General features: G+C 46.1%; 2 protein-coding genes and 1 long non-coding RNA gene across 5 annotated transcripts in view; 1 reads left to right on the top strand and 2 right to left on the bottom strand.

The window, feature by feature from the left end:
• LOC142200553 (uncharacterized) overlaps positions 1-18,868 on the bottom strand; it is a 221,536-nt gene that overhangs the window by 95,814 nt on the left and 106,854 nt on the right. The gene's annotated exons all lie outside the window — the stretch shown is intronic.
• Positions 4,065-7,859, bottom strand: SERF1B (small EDRK-rich factor 1B). The gene is made up of 3 exons (XM_075262425.1): positions 7,761-7,859; positions 4,741-4,849; positions 4,065-4,272 (listed from the first exon to the last, which is right to left on the bottom strand). The coding sequence occupies exons 1-3, from the start codon at positions 7,765-7,767 to the stop codon at positions 4,200-4,202; spliced, it is 189 nt and encodes a 62-aa protein (XP_075118526.1). The 5' UTR covers positions 7,768-7,859; the 3' UTR covers positions 4,065-4,199.
• The window catches only part of BDP1 (BDP1 general transcription factor IIIB subunit), a 50,311-nt gene continuing 43,254 nt past the window's right edge, over positions 11,812-18,868 (top strand). For all 3 annotated transcript variants that reach the window (XM_075270866.1, XM_075270874.1, XM_075270857.1), the window contains exons 1-5: positions 11,812-12,167; positions 16,691-17,255; positions 17,799-17,908; positions 18,097-18,159; positions 18,661-18,786. In XM_075270866.1, coding sequence (XP_075126967.1) covers positions 11,938-12,167; positions 16,691-17,255; positions 17,799-17,908; positions 18,097-18,159; positions 18,661-18,786 — 1,094 coding nt within the window. In that variant the 5' untranslated portion in view covers positions 11,812-11,937. The remainder of the gene's footprint in view (positions 12,168-16,690; positions 17,256-17,798; positions 17,909-18,096; positions 18,160-18,660; positions 18,787-18,868) is intronic.

Genomic DNA, 18,868 nt, shown 5'->3' with positions numbered 1-18,868 from the left:
CGCGGGACATTCACGATTCCGGTGATATGTCCCGCGGTTCCGGTTGGAGGGAGGTATGTCCCGATTTCAACTCAGATCTGCGTCCAGAGGACGCAGATCTGAGTTGAACACATACGCGGCTGAAGCAAGGAGCTGACACAGGTCAGCTCCTTGCTTCGCCGCTGAACGCCGCCTACTGGCTTGTAGACGCGATGTGATGACATCACATTGCGTCTACAACTGTGCGCCAGTGAGAGAGAGAGGCACGCAGAGAGCAGTGGGGGGAACGAGGAGAAGGTAAGTGTCATGTGTACACTGAGGTGGAACATGAAACTGGGGGCAGATGAAGGAGAGGACAGCATGACACTGGGGGGCAGAGATGCAGAGACATGAATCTGGGGGCAGAGATGTGGAGACATGATTCTGGGGCAGAGATGGAGAGGACATGAATCTGGGGGCAGAGATGGAGAGGACATAAATCTGGGGGCAGAGATGGAGGGGACATGAATCTGGGGGCAGAGATGGAGGGACATGAATCTGGGGGCAGAAATGGAGGGGACATGAATCTGGGGGCAGAGATGGAGAGGACATGAATCTGGGGGCAGAGATGTGGAGACATGAATCTGGGGGCAGAGATGGAGGGGACATGAATCTGGGGGCAGAGATGGAGGGGAAATTAATCTGGGGGCAGAGATGGAGGGGACATGAATCTGGGGGCAGAGATGGGGACATGAACCTGGGGGCAGAGATGGAGGGGGGACATGAATCTGGGGGAAGAGATGGGGGACATGAAACTGGGGGCAGAGATGGAGGGGGGACATGAAACTGGGGGCAGATGAAGGGTGTATATGAAACTGGGGGAGAGATAGAGGGGGGGTATATCATTTACGGGTGACTGTAGGAGGATTATACTGTGTGCGGGCACATGAAAAATTAATGAGAATGGGTGGGGTCAACACAAAAGTGGGTGGGGCTAAATTTGCCGCGGCACACTACGCGCGCCGCACATTTTGTCCCTCTTTCGGTTCTTCAAAAGTTGGGAGGTATGCTATAGGGCATTGTACTATATGGGGGCACAAAGGGACATGGATGGGAATGGCTAGAACCAAATTGCAAGTGGTTGGGGCTTAGTATACAAAAATTGGAGAAACATCTTCAATGATGTCACCTTCCCTTGATCAATAAAGACTGGAGCTTATTACTGCAGAGGATTTGAGACCGAAGGACCTGTGTTGGTGATATGACACAAGCGGGTAGAGATCCTTTGTATGGTGAAGAAGAGAGATGAGAAGTGGCGGACTCGGTGTTTCCTCCTTCTATAGCATGAGAGCTTATAGTCTGGAATCATACTGGAAATTGTAGTGGTCTCTTTATTGCCCCTCCCTCGATAGTTCATATAAGAAATAAGATTAGCGTAGCACTCGATATGCCAGCTGGATATACTTTGGTTTAGAGTTTATCTACCTAGTATTATTTCATGCTTGGCTTAAGAGCCAAAACAATATATTTTTTTTTTTTTTGTTAAACATAATAACAGCCTGGATGTGCTGGGAGTTGTTCCCTTCTTTTATCCTTCCTACTGAAATCCAATAATAAGACCCTGGACAAGCTGGGAGTTTTCATCTGCTATACCCCTCTCTGCAAAGTCCTTTATTATCCACAATAGACTCAACAGCCTGGATCTTATAGTCTCCCATTATACCTCTCCCTATAATGTCCACTGATATCTCATAGTAACAGCCTGGCCATGTTGATTCAACAGCAGCACCAAATTCCACCTACCATTTTCTTTGTTGGGGAGTATTGACTGAAGCAGGAGTCCTGCTCTATCCTGCCACGGATTCTAAGGGCTCATTCACACGGGGCAAGAGGGGGCGGATTTTGACGCCGAGTCCACCTCAGAATCAGCCCCCTCACAATAGAGGTCTATGTAGACCGCTAGCTTCCTTTCTTCTGTGAGCTGCCCTTTCTGCAGGCGGATTCCACAGCTGATTCAGGCCTGGCGTCCGCCTCGCGACAGTACCCTTTGGCCTAGGCCCATTCATTTGGGCCTACTCCGGAGCAGGAAGCCGCGACTGTTGGAAACCGCGACAATCGCGGCAGGTGCATTTTGGTCCTATTCTGACGTGGCTTCCCGCGTCAAAATCAAGACCAAAATACGCAGTCATAACCCCTGTGTGAACTAGCCCTAAGGCTTATGTATAAGCTCCTCCGCCAATTATCCCCATTCATGTGAGGCTAATCAGCGAGTAAAAGTCACTGCATAAGCCGAAGGCCTGGAAAATAGAGAGGAATTTGGGGCTGAAGTCTGCTATAATTTTTTCATTTTTTTACAAATTATATAGTGGCCTATCCCACCGGTATAACATACCATTAGCTCTATCTCTTATATTGAGAAGGGAGTCCTACAACGCCAGGAGCCACTGCTTTCTCTCGGCTCTACTGTCCTGTAGTATAACCATGTTTTCAGCACAGGACAGTAGAGGTGCAGCGATACAGGTACTCCTAGCATCATACATGACTGATACTGAGTGTGTACAGGAAATATGGCTGACATCCAATACAGATCCCATGAACCAGACCTATCCGTGTGAAGCAGGCTTAAGACAGCAATACTCTGGGATATATGGGGAAAAAGCGCACAATGCAGTTTCCAGTCTTTAAAGTGGTTATGCCATGAGTAGAGAACGGGAGGAGAGGTCATTCCCCCTCTGCGCATTCAGTCTGACTGTAGCCAAGCTGAATGTAAGCATGACTGGCGGTGTACAGCGCTCCCATTCACTTCCATTGGAACACCAGAGATAGCTGAGTGCTTTACTTCGACTGTCTCCCACTCTCCCAATGGATGCGGGTGGGAGCGCTGTCTATGACCACTCTTACCTACAGCCTGGCTGAATGTGTAGTGTGTGTGTGTGTGGTTGTTCTCTTGCAGCAATGGGGGCCAGTGTCAGCGCTCAAACAGCGATGGGGGCATCCCCACTGTTGCCAGAGAACTCTCTCCAGCGACACCTCCATCTTCAGCAACAACGGCTTCTTCTTCCAGCTGCGGTCACACTCCGCTCTCGCATGCATATGCAGTATGCGCCTGTAGTTCTCCGTAGAACTACAGGAGCATACAGAGCAGAGTGTGACCCCAGCCGGAAGAAGACGCGGTTGCTGTTGAAGATGGAGGCATCGCTGGAGAGAGTTCTCTGGCAGCAGTGGGGACGCCCACATCGCCGTTTGAGCGCTAGGGCCCACCCCCATTGCTGCGAGAGAGCTCATTTGCATAACAGTAAAAAACGGTATTTCTAAGGAACGGCGCCGCGGAGACCACGTCTAAAGGTAAGAGGCGAATAGCCTTTCTAAAGGCTATTCCGATGTCTAAAGCGCAAAAAAACCTGATTTAGTGGTAGATCCCTTTAACTGTTCATTTAAATGGATAGCATTTAAAAGGGTGCCACCCAGTTAAAAAAAAAAAATTTTTAAAAATTTTAAATTTCTCCTTATTCAATAAGGACACTGTGTGTATTCTCCGAAACGCATCAGCCTTTGTTGTCTGGCATTACATGTAGGTTTATTAGGACCTCACATGTTTAAATTTTATGTAAATGCTGATTTGACACATTAAAAGTTACGTTTTAATAGAGGAACTGGATGCTGGATTTCCTTTTACCGTCTTCAAGTAAGTGGGGTTGTGTTGTGATGTTTGCATAGTGAAAGTGCAACCTTTCTTACAAGACTTGTTGCTGCAGCCAAGATTGACGAGTAGCTCTAAACAAATCCTGCTGACTATACGTGGCATTATATTCTGGTAGTCTAATCTATATACTGTGGCCACATAACACTAAACTAAATCAGAATATATTCATTCTATAGAAAGGTACTAATTCTAGTGTCCAAATATACATGCCTTTAGCATGAAGGTCTGTACTGAACTCGGACCTGACGATGCATGCTGGGGTGGCATTTCTACCCCTTTTTCAGGGGAACCAGATCTTTCCTGATCAGCAACACTGACCACATGTATATTGAGATTTTATAGAGTCCAACACCATGAAATTTTCTATAACTTTAATACAGTATATGTACATTAGATGCCTATAGCCAGCACCATTATGGAATTCAGACAGTTCTATACATGGCCAACTACAAAAAAAAAAAAAAATTTTTTTAAAAACAATATTAAAAGTTCGCTTGTGGTCCTCTGGCAACAGTAGTCTAAATAGCCCACGACTTTGTCACTTAGATATAGATTGCGTGGATTTCTTTTCATTAGCTGCCTTCTGCTTCAGCTGCATTATCTCAGAATCCCTGTAGAAAAAAAAGCAAAGTTCACATAAGGGGTCAGTACATCAAGCTTTAAGACTAAGGCCCCACGTAGTGAGCTGCAAAAAACCCCCAAAAAAGCATTGCATTTTTTCCCAATTGAATTTTCCTCTATGGACTTTTTGCCCCTATTATACCTGTACAGAAAACGCCAGCTATAATGATGCATTTTCGTAATGTGGGGCCCCAGCCTAGGAGTCATATACATTGGAATAAGGAAGAATTGGGCAAGTTTGATTTTAACACATTGCAGCCCTTTGTTCTCAAGGGAGAAGACATTGAGAACACATACTTGTATTAGAGGGTCAGGAGATATAGCCGTCACCTGAACAAGCATTCAGCCGACAGCTATGGAAGGTGTACAGACATGTTAGCGTTTATTGGGTCAGTCTGACCGTCCTGAAGCCCTAAAAGAATCTAAATCTACAGGGCATTTATTTCTATCGGGAATACCTTTGCTTTCGCTGTGCAGCTGATAAGTTGTCATCTTTCCGTTTGCCTTTGTTTGAATCTTGATTTTTCTTTAAGTTTTTCTGGCGAGAAAGTTCACGTTGATTTCCACCTACAACAAAGGAAAGTGCACAGCTCATACCAAGGCAATGTACTAAACTGTCATGTGATCATTATTACCCCTGCATGTCTCCAGCATCAATGTTTAGTTTTAGCCAACACTTCACTTGATATATTTTTATCATTTGACTCCCAATAGATGTTACAATATGTTAATGTCATACACAGTGGCTACATAAGGAACTCCCTAATACACTAAGTCATTGATACTGCTGTGTTTGTGCAGCATTTTTAATCACATTGCCCACCAGTACAGGGGTCAGCAAGAACAGGCCCATCTGGTCACCATGAGAATTTTACAGAGGACCTGTCAATGTGGAAGAACATAGCTCTTCGACAAGGGGAATACTAATTGTCAATACATACATAAATATTTCTCAGGAGGAACATCATAGGAAACACATCTAAGAAAAGATGTCCTAGAATTTAACAGGGAAAGTCTTTATTAAAGAGGACCCGTCATGTCCTCAGGCACACTCTGTTTTATATACTGCTAAAAAGCAGTCAGTGCACTGAATTCAGCGCACTGTCGCCTTTCCCATTATGTGCCCCCGGGCTGGAGATATCGGTGTCGTTACCGATCTCTCCCCACTGTCAAAAGGGCGTTCCTGATAATCTCTGGGCTCTGAGGAACACACCCCACACCCCAAGAGTACTTGTCCATAGCGCTGCACTGTCCGAAGGGTGTACCTTACCGCCCAGCCATGACGCTAAGCAGTGAAGAACACCCCCCAGTACTAGTCCATAGTCCACTACAGGACATATAGTGCTATGTCTAATAAACAGGTAGCAGGGCTCACTGAGCTAAACAGCCTCTTCAATAGGATTGGCAGAAATCAGACCCCCCACCAATCCAATATAGAGGACATATCCTAAGGCTAAACCATCAGCAGTAAAGTCAGAAACCACTTTAAAAGGATTCCCCATTAACCTCATATACAATCTAGGATAGAGATTGTGCAATTTACATATAGACATCTCTGGACCAGACATTACCTCCCTGCTGGCCAGAGTTCCAGATTGTTTAGCGGCCGTAGCCTCCTTCCTCTCCTCCCGCTTTCTCAAACTCAACATGGAGAAAACAGAGTTCATCATCTTCACCCCACCCTGTATGGCCCCTCCATCTGACCCATCTATCAAAGTTAATGGAACCCCACTTACCCCGTCGCACGGGCCCAATGCCTTGGGGTAACCCTGGACTCCGACCTATCCTTCAAGTCACACATTCAAACCCTCATCACCTCCTGCCGCCTCCAACTCAAGAACATCCATCGAATCTGCTCCTTCCTCACCCCTGAAACTACCAAGATGCTCGTCCAGGCCCTCATAATCTCCCGCTTAGATTACGGCAACACCCTTCTCCATGGACTCCCAGCTAATACTCTCGCTCCCCTCCAGTCCACCTTAAACTGTGCTGCTCGCTTAATCCATCTCACCCCCCCGATCTTCATCGGCTGCTCCCCTCTGCCAGTCCCTCCACTGGCTACCTATAGCCCAGCGAATTCAGTTCAAGCTACTAACGCTAACATACAAAGCCATCCACAACCTGTCCCCTCCATATATCTCTGAACTAATCTCCCGCTACCTGCCCACACGTAACTTCAGATCCTCCAATGACCTCCTACTCTGCTCTTATCTACTCCTCACACAACCGTCTCCAAGATTTCTCTCGTGCATCTCCCCATACTCTGGAACTCCTTACCAAGACACAACACTGGGTTCACACCAGTGTCTGGACTCCGTTCTCATGTTTACATGCAGAAGACGGAAACCTGTCATGCAGAGTCCATCCGTGAGCGCCGGTGAGCGTTTTATGCTCTCCGCAGCGAAACAGTTTTTTTTTTTCAAACCGGACACAGAGTACTGCATGTCCGACTCTGTCCGGTTTAAAAAAACAAACAAACAAACAAACAAACAAAAAAAAAACGGTTTTGCCGCGGAGCGCATAAAACACTCACGGACGGACATTTTTCAATCCCATTCAAATGAATAGGTTTGAAAAGATGGCGGCAGGTTTCCATCTCCTACTCTGTTTTGTGCAGAAAACAAAAACCTGCAGAACGGACTCCCGGGTGCAGATGTGAACAAGCCCCAAGACTGACCCCCACAATCACAGGCTTCAAGACGGCCCTGAAGACTCACCTATTCAGGAAGGCCTACAACCTCCAATAACACTATCACCGCACCGCCATCTGTACAGTCTCCCCCTCTCCTTCTATCTCTAGCCCCCTTCCCTCAGATTGTAAGCCCTCACGGGCAGGGCCCTCTACCCCACTGTGCCAGTCACTGTTAGTATTATATCTACCTGTATATTCTGTGTATTGTATGTAACCCCCAAATGTAAAGCACCATGGAATTAATGGTGCACTGCTACATAAATAATAATAATAAATAATATAGCCCATGCCTGGCACAGTTACTGTATTACACAATAGAAGGCTACGCCTATTACACTAGCTGCCACTAGAGGGCACCATACAACTAGAATTACTGATTGGCTTACATGGACAGAATTGCACCGACTACAGGACTGGATGCTGGGGGTTATGCTCTAAGAATTCTCCATACATACCTACACGGCAGCTTCTAAGGACTCAGCTATACAGGACTCCAATCTTCTCAACGCCCTCTACAAACTATCGTACAACCAGATCTACTTACCGACCTCTAAGTAGAATTCTCCCCTTCCCCTCTATAAAGATGATTAACGTCACCTCTACGACTATACAGGATCTCTTATGACCCAGCTGTGCTACAATCGTCACCCATGATCGTCTACTACCCCCTGACTGCGAAGAAACAACGACCCAACGCCAAATACGATCATGATGCGATTAGTGACGATTTGCAGCCAATCCACCCCCCGGCTCACAGACTCTCTCCCTGTCTCCAGTAAAACTTACGGGCCATTCCCGGCAGAAGCCAAGCTCTGCAGATCTAGACCGCCACCCTCTCCCAGCCGCACACCCGGCAGAATATTCTAGCTACTAGAGGACGCCTGCGTGACGTCATGTCGGGGTGGGCGGGGCCTCGGCAGCAGTGCGCGGTCATGAGCTGTGCGCGCGCCTATATTCTTCTTAATTGCAGATTTCTGCACAAAACATGGATGTCCTCAAGGTTGTCAGGATCAGTTGTGTGCTTCAGCTGGGGGGACTTCATCACATTGGAGACAATTGTGGGGGTGGTGGCTTAATAAGTAATCGGGGGGGGGGGGGGGGGGGGGGCATCTGTACAATCACCACCTTAAAGGAGTTGTTCAGAAATTTTATTTATAGGCCAGAAATATCTCCAACTTTCAAAGGAGGTACAAAATGTAGCTATTGCCAGCTCCACCCATTCCTATCCACTCTCTGTGCTCCAACACAGTCAGGTGCCTCCTTAGTGGCCCCCACATACTATTACGCCCCCTTTTGGTATATACAGTATAATGTCTCATTTAATGTGATCCTATAGTGCATACCTACCAACTTTTAAAGGACAGAAAGAGGGACAATATGGCAAATTTTGCTCCACCCACTTCTAAATTGACTCCACCCATACCGATCCATTTATCTTTGTGCTCCCAATACAATAATCCTAATATTATATGCACCCACATTATAATGTTCTACTCAAATTGACCCGACAGTATAAAGTTTCTACCGGTGCCCCCACAGTTTAATGTGCCCCTCCAGCTGCCTCAGTCTAAACTTGGGACAACTAGAGGGGGACATTAGACCTTGGGGGCAACTGGAGGGGGACATTAAAAGGATCCTATCATTCAGACGACATTTTTTCTAAGTACTACTAGAAGTAAGAAGACACCGCCGGAAGAAAAGAACGAAGAGGCCGTTCCTGAAGAAGATGAACACGGCGCTGGAGAGAGTTCTCTCACGGCATTGGGGACGCCCCCAGTGTTGTCTGAGCGCTGGGGCTCGCCCCCAGTGCTGCGACAGAGTTAATTTGAATACTGAGAGAAACTGAGATTGTAGGTGAACGGCAGCGCGGAGAAGACGACGAAAGGTGGGAGCCAAATAGCCTTTCTTAAGGCTATTCCGACATGGCACTTAGAAAAAATGTCTGAATGATAGGATCCCTTTAAACTGTGGGGAACTAAAAGGGGACGTTAAACTAGGGGGAACTAAAGGCAGACATTAAACTGGGGCAGCTAGACAGAGCCATTAAACTGTGGAGTTAGCTGGTGGGGGACATTAAACCCTGGGGGCAACTGGAGGGAGACATTAAACAGTGCCCCCACGGTTTAATGTCCCCCTCCATTTGCCCCCATGGATTAATGCCCCCTCATATTGCCCTAATTTAATGTCCTTCTCCAGTTGCCCCCATTTTAATGTTCTCCTCCAGCTACCCCCTCTCCTCCTCAGGGTTTAATGTCCCCCTCCAGTTGCTCCCAGTTTAATGTCCCCACCATCTGCCCCCAGTTTAATGTCCTTCTTCATCTGCCACACAGTTTAATGCCTCATCTATCTGTCCCCAAAGTTAAATGTTCTCCTCTATCTGCCCCCAAAGTATAATGTTACCCTCATAACCCCCTCAGTTTAATGTCCCTCTTTATATGCCCCCCTCCAGTTTAATGTCCCGCTCATATGCCTCCCCAGTATATTGCCCCATCTATCTTCCCCCACAGTTTAATGCCCTTTCCTCTTCATCTGCCAATGTAAAAAAAACCCCTAAACACTGATACTTACCTCTCCTCACTCCCATGCCACTCTGTCTCAAGGCTCTTGTCCAGCAGTATTGAGGGAGCTGCAGGTGCGATGTGAGTGACATCATCACATTGCACCTACAATTGCCGGAGCCCAGTGGAGAGGGGCTGTCCACTCCTGCTTCACCACTGTATTCAACTGCTCTGTGGATGCAGAGGAGTTGATTCCGGGACATACCTCCCAACGACCAGGACCACGGGACACAACCCCGAATCCAAGACTGTTCTGCAGAATCCGAGGCGGTAGGGAGGTATGCAGTATAATGTCCTCCTTAAAGGGTTTGTTCAGGAATTGGACAAACTATAGACGCCTAGGGAAGGTGTAGCATTAAAAAAAAAAAATGTTCCTGTCCCCTGGGCTCCATTGCATGCTGCCAAAGTCCATTTGGTCACACACCATGCCTCAGTCCCAAAACCCTGCACCTAACACAACTGCTGAGGCCAATCGATGGCCTCGGTGGTTGCTGTAGTGGGAGCACTGAAGTTACTGACATACTCCACCAATCCTGAGCGGCTGCTGACTGAGCTCAGCGCTCATGTGGGGTGCAGGGCTTCTAGGGACCAAGGCATGGCAATAGACCAAATGGACTGTGGTGGCGGGCAACAGAACACAGGGGACAAGTGAGTATGTCATTTTTTTTATCTTTATGTTACGCCTGCCTCAAGCCACTCCGTAATTTGTCTAGTTCCTGGACAGCCCCTTAAATATGGTCCTCTGTATAATGCCTCCTTTATTATGGCTCCCACAGTATAATGCTCCTCCTAATACAGCCCACATATTATATGGTCCCCCGGAACATGCCCTTGCATTATAAAACTAACACTCATTTGTTGCCATTCCCCTGCAGTCCTCTCTAGTTCCCCAGCGGTCAGGAGCAAAGATAGGGGCCAAATAGTAAAGCAAGGAGGACCAGCACCCTGCTTCACTAGTGTATTGTAAGGTGAGTATGTTTTTTTTTTTTTTTTTCACTTTCCCTAGCTTCATATGGACAACCCTTTTAAGCTCAGTAATGTCATAAGGGCGGTGTCAGGCAGGGGATGTGATTCAGAGCTCCAATCAGGGGCAGCCAGTGTCAGAGCACAGAATTACACTACTTATTTTGAGAATGTTTGAACAGAATTACACCCCCTTGTCTGCTCCTGCCTGACCCTGCCCTCCTGACAGTGCAAAGACTCAATAACTTATCAGGCACTGAAATTAACATCATTCATTGCTCAGGAACGGTGAGAGATTGCAGTGCAATATTATGGTTATTGTATCCCTTAGGCTAGGGTTACACAGCAATATTGGCCACAATTTCCACTGTGTGTCCTCAGATTGCCAGGTCTCCCTGCGACTCCTTTACTAATGTTACTAAATGGAGTCAAATTGTAGCCCCTCAGGTGCACCCTCAGAAGGGTGACCTGGCAATCTTTGGCCATGCTGTTGGAGTCGCCGCTAAAATCGCTGTGTAGCCCTAGCCTAATGCATACCTCCCAAGCGTCCCGGATTCCGCGGCATATTCACAGATTCTGTGTCCTGTCCCGTAGTCCCGGTTGGCGGGAGGTATGTCCTGGTTTCAACTCATCTGCGTCTGGAGGAATGAAACTGGGGACAGAGATGGAGAGGGGGGACATGAAACTGGGGGCAGATGAAGGGGGTATATGAAACTGGGGGAGAGATGGAGGGGGACATATAATGTACGGGTGACTGTAGGAGGATTATTCTGTGTGTGGGCACATGGAAAATGAATGAGAATGGGCGGAGTCAACATAAAAGTGGGCGGGGTTAAATTTTATGCGGCACGCAGTGCGCCACACATTTTGTCCCTCTTTCTGTTCTTCAAAAGTTGGTAGGTATGCTAATGGCTGCATGAAATGGAAGTCATGTATGTGGTTTCATGTGACTGAAATCTTCTAAGTATAGAAAATCCAACCAGGCTGTTCTTCTGGTAATGAACTGATTTTTTTTTTTTCACTTTTTTTGTATTGTGCTATCCTGTTTTGGCAATTCAAGTGTAATGTTCTTACCTTCAAAAACAAGGTCTTGCTATGTAATATCACAATGTACTTGTCATATGCGGTAAATTATGGGAGAGCCTCAGCCTATACATATAACATAACATACACCATATAAAAATACAACACTACATAGTAGTAAATGAAATCATCGGATGGTGGCGCTGTGGGTCATCAGTTTCTCAGGATTCCCCTTCCGTGTGCGCCTGCTGCTGCCCGATATGACGTTCACAATGTCGCGTGTAGATGACGTCATGGTGAAACCATTCTATCCCTCCTGCATTCCCCACGTGATAGGCCCGTGAGTGTGAGCGATGCTCGTTCTGTTAGTGTGAGCGCGGCTTCGGGATGAGGAAGAGGAGCGGAGAACCAGCCACACCATGATCCGCAGAGCCAGGCTCAGCTTCAAGCCTAATGTCAGGCCCGGGGGCCGTTCTGTAATACCGGGAAGTGCGAGCGGTGGGAAGGATGGAGGAACCGCACCCCCAGCAGAGTCTGTACCTGATCCAGCAAAGGAGCAGAAGACAGTGGGCCCTGGAGAGGGCAATACAGCGCCTGGCACTGGGGATCCAGTAGTACTGCAGCCCCCGGAGGAGAACAAGGCAGAGCCGTGAGTGTCAGCTGTGCACGAGTCCAGGCTCACTCCTAGGACTCAGTTCACATTGTGATTGTCTATACAGCTGCTGTTTGACACCAGTGCCAGGCTTGTGGCTGGCAGTGACTTCTCTTCCGCCCTCCTGATAGCCATTACCCATCCAATAGGTCAGCCACTTATTTCTGTGCTGCTTGTGACATAAGTGGCCATGGGAAGAAAAGTATGTAGTCTTAGAAGAAGAACATGGCTGTGACCTATGGTGGGTTGTCAGGATCAGGTGGATCAAGCAGAGCGTTGTCCCCATTGTATCACAGCATTGAATGTTATGACAGACCAGTAGTCCTATGGCACAGACCAGCTGGAAGTGAGAATTAAAGCCCAGTTTAGCTTTTGTCCAAGTTCACACAAGTTGGATTTGACATGAAAGTCTGATGTGCAGTTTCGGTAGCTCCCACTGTTACACTGATATGGTGTAGAGCAGCAGTGCTCATTTGTTCCTGTAAATTTAGGGAGCCTTCGCACGGAGTAACGCCGGGCTCAATGTGTGCTTATTTTTACTGGCGTAGAAATGTGAGGCAAGCGTTTACGCAGTGTTTTTTTTTTTTTTACTGTGAGCATATACGCTGCGTTTACGGCCGCGTTTTTTTGCTCGCGTAAACGTATACGCGAGCAAAAAACGCGGCCGTATACGCTCATAGTAAAAAAAAAAAATGCCGCGTAAACGCTAGTCTCGCATTTCTACGCCAGTAAAAATAAGCACACATTGAGCCCGGCGTTACTCCGTGTGAAGGCTCCCTAAGGCTGTAGTGGTCAGGACAGGGGTCAGGGATTCCTATATCCGCAGTGTCTTCCTGAGATGGGACTGGACATTTTAAGACTGTGTTGAGTTCTGTCAACCTGTCCTGTTTGTATTCAGCCTGGTAAAGGTCTGGAGGAACTGAGGAGACTGATATAGTATTATTAGTAAACCTGTTATAATATTTAAATCTCATTTTTGGCTTAGGAGTCCAGTGGGCGGTCCTACTTAGTGATTGTGTCTCTTTTTACATGACATGACCTAGCGATAGCTGGACTCCTAAGCATAGAAAAAGCTTGGATTTAAGTGAATAAAATACAAGGTGTACGGAATCTCATGTAGTCATGGCCGCTGTGGTGGGAATTTATTAGGACTGGTGTTCTGTTCACCATTCTTGATCCTTTGCACCAGAATCAAAAGGCTCCAGCCCTATATATATTTGTAATATGAGAAGTAAGAGTTTCTTTCGGTTACGTCACCTCTTGCTGTGTTTTACTTTTACAAGGCTTTTATTCTGCTGTGTCACAGTTCTTGAACTATGTGTCACCGGAGTGTAGTGACAAGGGGTTCTCTAGTAACCGGTAAACAAGCCTGTTGTGTGAATAGAATAGGACACAAGGGTTACTGTTATGTTCCATACACTGTAATGTATAGACACTCACTTGTGCTGTATTAGGTATAGCTTTCTTGTACTGGGTTGGACCCTCCTTTGAGCTGGCCGTACACCTTATGGCTGGTAGCTGAATAGTTTTCATCTGACAGCTCTTCTTCCTCCCTATCACATGCACATTTGGCTTGACCAGTACCAATCAGGAGGAAGGAGTAAGATGATGAAAAAAAAACCTTCTCGATGATAAATGATTGGACATGTCGTTTCACCAACTGTTTTTGTAGCTCAATTTTATTATAAAAATAAAGGATGTTCATAACTTCCCCCTCGCATATTTTGAATATAGCCATAACCTTACATGTCTGTAAGAAAAAGTTTTTCATCTAGTGATGATAGGTGAAAATCTGTTTGTTGTTGTGCTTCAATGGACCAGAACAGATGGCACAACGTTGATATCAATAGACCCTTAGGCTTGGTTCACACATCAGTATGGGAGCGTTCACACTACCGTCGGTGTCCGCTGTTAATGTCCGTTCAAAATCTTGTGCGGACATTAGCAGGGGACACTAACTGTGTCCGTGACATTTTTCATTCATTTAAATGGCGATCGGGTGCTTTGTTTTACACTCCGTGCCTGTCCTTAACTGTCCGTTCCTAAAGATGTTCGACTTTTCAAGCGGACAGAAAAACCCGACATGTAGGTTTTTGTTGTCCGCTTAAAAAGTCGGACATCTTTGGGAACGGACAGTTAAGGACAGGCACGGACTGTAAAAGAACGCACCCGATCTTTAAATCAATGAAAAATGTCACGGCACAGCTAGTGTCCACTGCTAATGTCCGCACAAGATTTTGAACGGACATTAGCAGCGGACATTACCTGTCCGACACCCTTATCTGTCCTCTAGGGGACAGACAGCGTTTGCTATCAGCATAAAAAGGTGTCGGGGCTCGTTCACATCTGCGCCCAGTCTCCATTCTGCAGGTTTCCGTTTCCTTCACAAAACAGAGGCAGGAGACTGAAACCTGCAGGACTCTTTCTCACCCATTCATTTGAATGGGTTTGAAAGCTGTCCGGCGGTGAGCGTTTTATGCTCTCCGCCGCAAAACCGTTTTTTTTTAAATCTGGACACAGAGTTGGACATGCAGTACTCTGTGTCCAGTTAAAAAAAAAACGGTTTTGCAGCGGAGAGCATAAAACGCTCACCGCCGACCCGGTCTGTGGTTTCCGTCTTCTTGCATGCACAAGATGGAAACCACAGAACGGAGACCCGAACGCAGCTGTGAACCTAGCGTCAGTATGCAATGAGTATGTGCATCCGTCCGTTTTTAGTCTCAAACTGAATTCAAACGGACGGGTGGCATACTGTGTGAACCAAGCATTAGAGGCCTTGCTCAGGATCGATTCCCATCCAGGGAAAAAAAAACAGTCTGTGTGTGGACTGTAATTCCTGGACGGAACTCGGCCGTGTGCTTAGAACTTGTTGTATTATAGGGCGGGTTCACACCTGCGCCCGGTCTCTGGTTTAGCCAGTCCGGCGAGTTTCCATCTTCTGCTTCGAGGAACTGGACAGGGAACGGAAACCCGGAGGTCAATTTTCAAACCCATTCACTTTAATGGGTTTGCAAAGTGTCCACCCGTGAGCGTCTTATGTCTCTCCGTGGTGAAACCGTTTTTTTTAACCGGACACAAAGTCGGACGTGCAGGATTTTGTGTCCGGTTAAAAAAGCGGTTTCCCCGTGGACAGGCAGAAGATGCACACGGGCGGTCACCTCTGCAAACACATTCAAGTGAAAGGGTTTGAAAGCTGACTGTCGGGTTTCCGTCTCCTGTCCAGTTTTGCCAGTGCAGAAGACAGAAACTGGCTGGATTGGCCAAACCGGATACCGGGCGCAGGTGTGAACCCGCGCATAGCTGCTTATGATGTAGCTGAGCCCAACTGCAACTGTACAAAGTGACTTAAAAAAAAAAGCTCTATATCAGTTTAGTATGGTAACGTTCAGGAGCTTACTGACTGTGTATGACGCATATGGGTGAGTTCAGTCAGTTTTCTCTCATATGGCCACTAAGCTGTACTCTATCATTATCTGTCCCACCCTGACGGGAGCAGCAACTCTTGTGATCTATGTATAAATGATAAATGTTTATTTTTGAGACAACCCCATTAATTCCTGTAAAGTATTGTATGGTCAAGTGTTATAAATAGGATATGGAGAAGTCTGTATGAACACAGTTTGTATTAATAGCATAAACCGCAAAACTCAGTCTGTCCAGTAGATAACTTATCAGCCCTCTCCCTAATATAATATTGGATACTATAATTATATACCTGGTACTATAGCACTGAGGTTCGTCCAACAATGATGGCATAACAATGGTCACCACCACTCCTGCAAACTTGGCATGGAAAGGATGAGGGATACTGATCTAGTTCAAGTACCTGCTTGTAAAAAAAAAATGTTCCAATCAGGTATCCACAAATGACACCGTGGTGTCTGTTATGTGACAGATTATAGTCCTGATATCAAGTGGGAAGAAGTATCGGCAAGCAAAGCATGCCAAGCAAATCTTTCTGCTTCCTGGGGCGTCTGTGGCACGCATACACTAAACGTTAGGAGACCAGATCATAGGCCAGAAGCAATCTTTCTACTCAAGCACAGACTGTCTTCTGCTGTAGAGACCCACCTCCTTAATTCGGACCAACCGTCTTATGACACCTCCCTCTGGCAGCTTCTGTGCCTCTCTATTTGAAGGTGATGGGTGGTTTGGGTGTCACTAGTTCCCCCAGGAGTCTCAGAGCCTGAGCATTTGCTAAGTCTGTCCTTTTCAGATGGCCCTGGTTTTCAGCTGTGGTGTGTGCCCCCTGTGTATGGGTACTAAAGGTTAAGAACCACTGGACTACATTAAGGAATAGCTATACTGCATAAAAATGTATGTAACACCACTGTGTTGTACTGTGCGTTTGTTACCAAAAATTGCTGTCTGGGTTTAGTATAAGCAGATAAGCTTAACTGGTGGCCTCTGGTGACGTAGCTTACAACCAAGTCTTGACCTTGTATAAAGTATAAGCAATCTTCACCATCACCTTATTGTCCATATCACTTAACACTTTTATTCTTTTTTATTCCTAATAGTACTGAATCAGTGGCCATAGTCCGCAATGAAACCCCACCAAGTAGGACAACTTCTACTCCTCTCCAGCGCAGGAAAAGAATTTCTACTTTACCTAACCTGGCAAAACCAAGGGTTTCAAATGCCACCTCTGCTGTTGTCCCTCCTCCTAAACCTTCACAAACAGATGTTCCTTCAGTACCGTCCCTCAACACTGCCCTGTGTAAGACAGATGGGCAGTCACCTGAGAAGGGCAAAGTGCCGATTACTCAGAAACCACAGGTGCCTCTATCTCCTCCTCAAGGACAACATGTGGCTTTACCTGAAAAAAGGACTCCTGTACCTCAGGTACCTCAGTTTTCACCATACAAGAAATCTGTGCTTAAACCTCAAGAAGTTAGTTCTACAAAACCCCCAGAGTGCCCCCTTAAGGAAAGGCCATCCCAGAAGTCCTGCAACAATGAAATCTTTGAGTTGCTTAAGAAATCGCCTTCCAAAAAGCTGATCACCAGTAATCTGGAAAAGGAGAGACTTAGACGAGCGCAAAAACTGCGCGACCTGCTGAGAGCTGAATTGAGGAAAGAGAAGGTGAGAATGGCTGTTACTGTTCTAAGTCTAATATTCTAATAAAAACTGCATTAAACATAAAGAAGCGGCAGGGGTCCCACACCTGGGCTGATCAGCTGTTTGAAGCGGATGTAGCTTTTGGGTTAGCACTGTAGCCTCTTCAGTACTTACCAAGCACAGTGCTATACATATTAGAGCAGATGTACTGGATATCACAGCCCAGGGAAGAGACTCTCAGGAAGTCGGGAAGGAATTTTTCCCTTAAATAGGGCAATTGGCATGAGCCTCATGGTGGTTTTGGGCCCTCCCCTGGATCAACACTGTAGGGGATTGTAGGGCTATAGGTTGGACTTGATAGGGTTGGATGAAGACATCAGTCCATCTACTATATAACTATGTAAGTTCTGCTGCTGCTTCAATCAGCTGGTCCATGGGGGTGGCTGACCCTAATGAATTTTAAAAATATTTTTTATTTTACAATGGGAGTAGGGGCAGATGTATACAACTGTTTTGAGATATTAGTATTTAAGAGTTTCACCCTCCCTTATTGCTATTGTGATCTAGAAAGCTTGGAGGGCACAACATCCTGTCATTAGCCCGATGGTGGAGCCTGAAAAATCCAAAATGACCATGAGAGACTTCGTACACTTCATTCCGCTCAATAACCCGATGAGGTAGGTTTGTTACAGCTTCTATTTTCCACATTCCAGTCTTTGAGTGACTATTCGTGACCTGCTGCATCTGCGTATATGTGCGTTTTATGTAGAAAGGTTACATACATAGTACACATGGAATATTTATGAGGGTTTCTAGCTGTTCAAGCTGTACATAACTTATGTCTCCCCTCCTTGTTTTAATAAAGCTCTTCACTAGAAGAAAGCAAAAACTGTGAAAAATCGTCCCCTCCAGATTCTCAGGTTACTAGGTAAGTTTTAGTGAAAATTTTCCTTTTTCAACGCAGCAAGGCTTTCCTTACAATACAGATTTTATGCCCTTCAACAGGTGTTGGTTGGGTTAGAGCAGAGGTAGGTAACCATCGGCACTCCAGCTGTTGCAAAACTACAACTCCCAGCATGCACACTTGCTGTACTTTTCTTGGAACTCCCATGGAAGTCCATGGAGCATGATGGGAGTTGTAGTTTCACAGCAATTGGAGAGCTGAAGATTCCCTACCCCTGGGTTAGATGATAGTGTGACTGGATAAGATCCAGAAGGAAAAAAAAAATGATGATGATGATGATGATGATGATGATAAATAAGAAATTAATACAAAACTGATGGATATCTAACATAATGATGCCCATTTTTAGGCTTAAAGGATCTTTACCAAGAATTAAAAATAGTATGTAATAAGTTATCCATAGTTATTCTTTATTTAGCTTTTTATTTATTTATTTTTTTGAATGTCTTTTCCTGAATAATTTAGTTTCGGCGGAAAAAACAGCGCTGAAGAGGATAATCTTGATGATGACGAGGAAGAAGATGATAGCCAGTTATTGGCTCCTCGTGTGAAGGTGGCAGAGGATGGCTCCATTATTCTTGATGAGGAGAGGTAAGCATTTGAGGATTTACTTAGAATTTGGAACTTATTGTGATCTTACTGAGTGTGTTCTAAGTTGGTAAAATACATGCAC

This window comes from Leptodactylus fuscus, chromosome 1, assembly GCF_031893055.1.
Source record: "Leptodactylus fuscus isolate aLepFus1 chromosome 1, aLepFus1.hap2, whole genome shotgun sequence".
Lineage (NCBI taxonomy): Eukaryota > Metazoa > Chordata > Amphibia > Anura > Leptodactylidae > Leptodactylus > Leptodactylus fuscus.
This window is presented reverse-complemented; position numbering and strand designations above follow the sequence as displayed.

Bases quoted from the DNA above. Each gene is read 5' to 3' on its own strand.
- SERF1B (XM_075262425.1), bottom strand. The intron at 4,273-4,740 runs GTATTCCCGATA...TTTTTTCTACAG, and splicing joins GCTGCACAGCGAAAGCAAAG to GGATTCTGAGATAATGCAGC.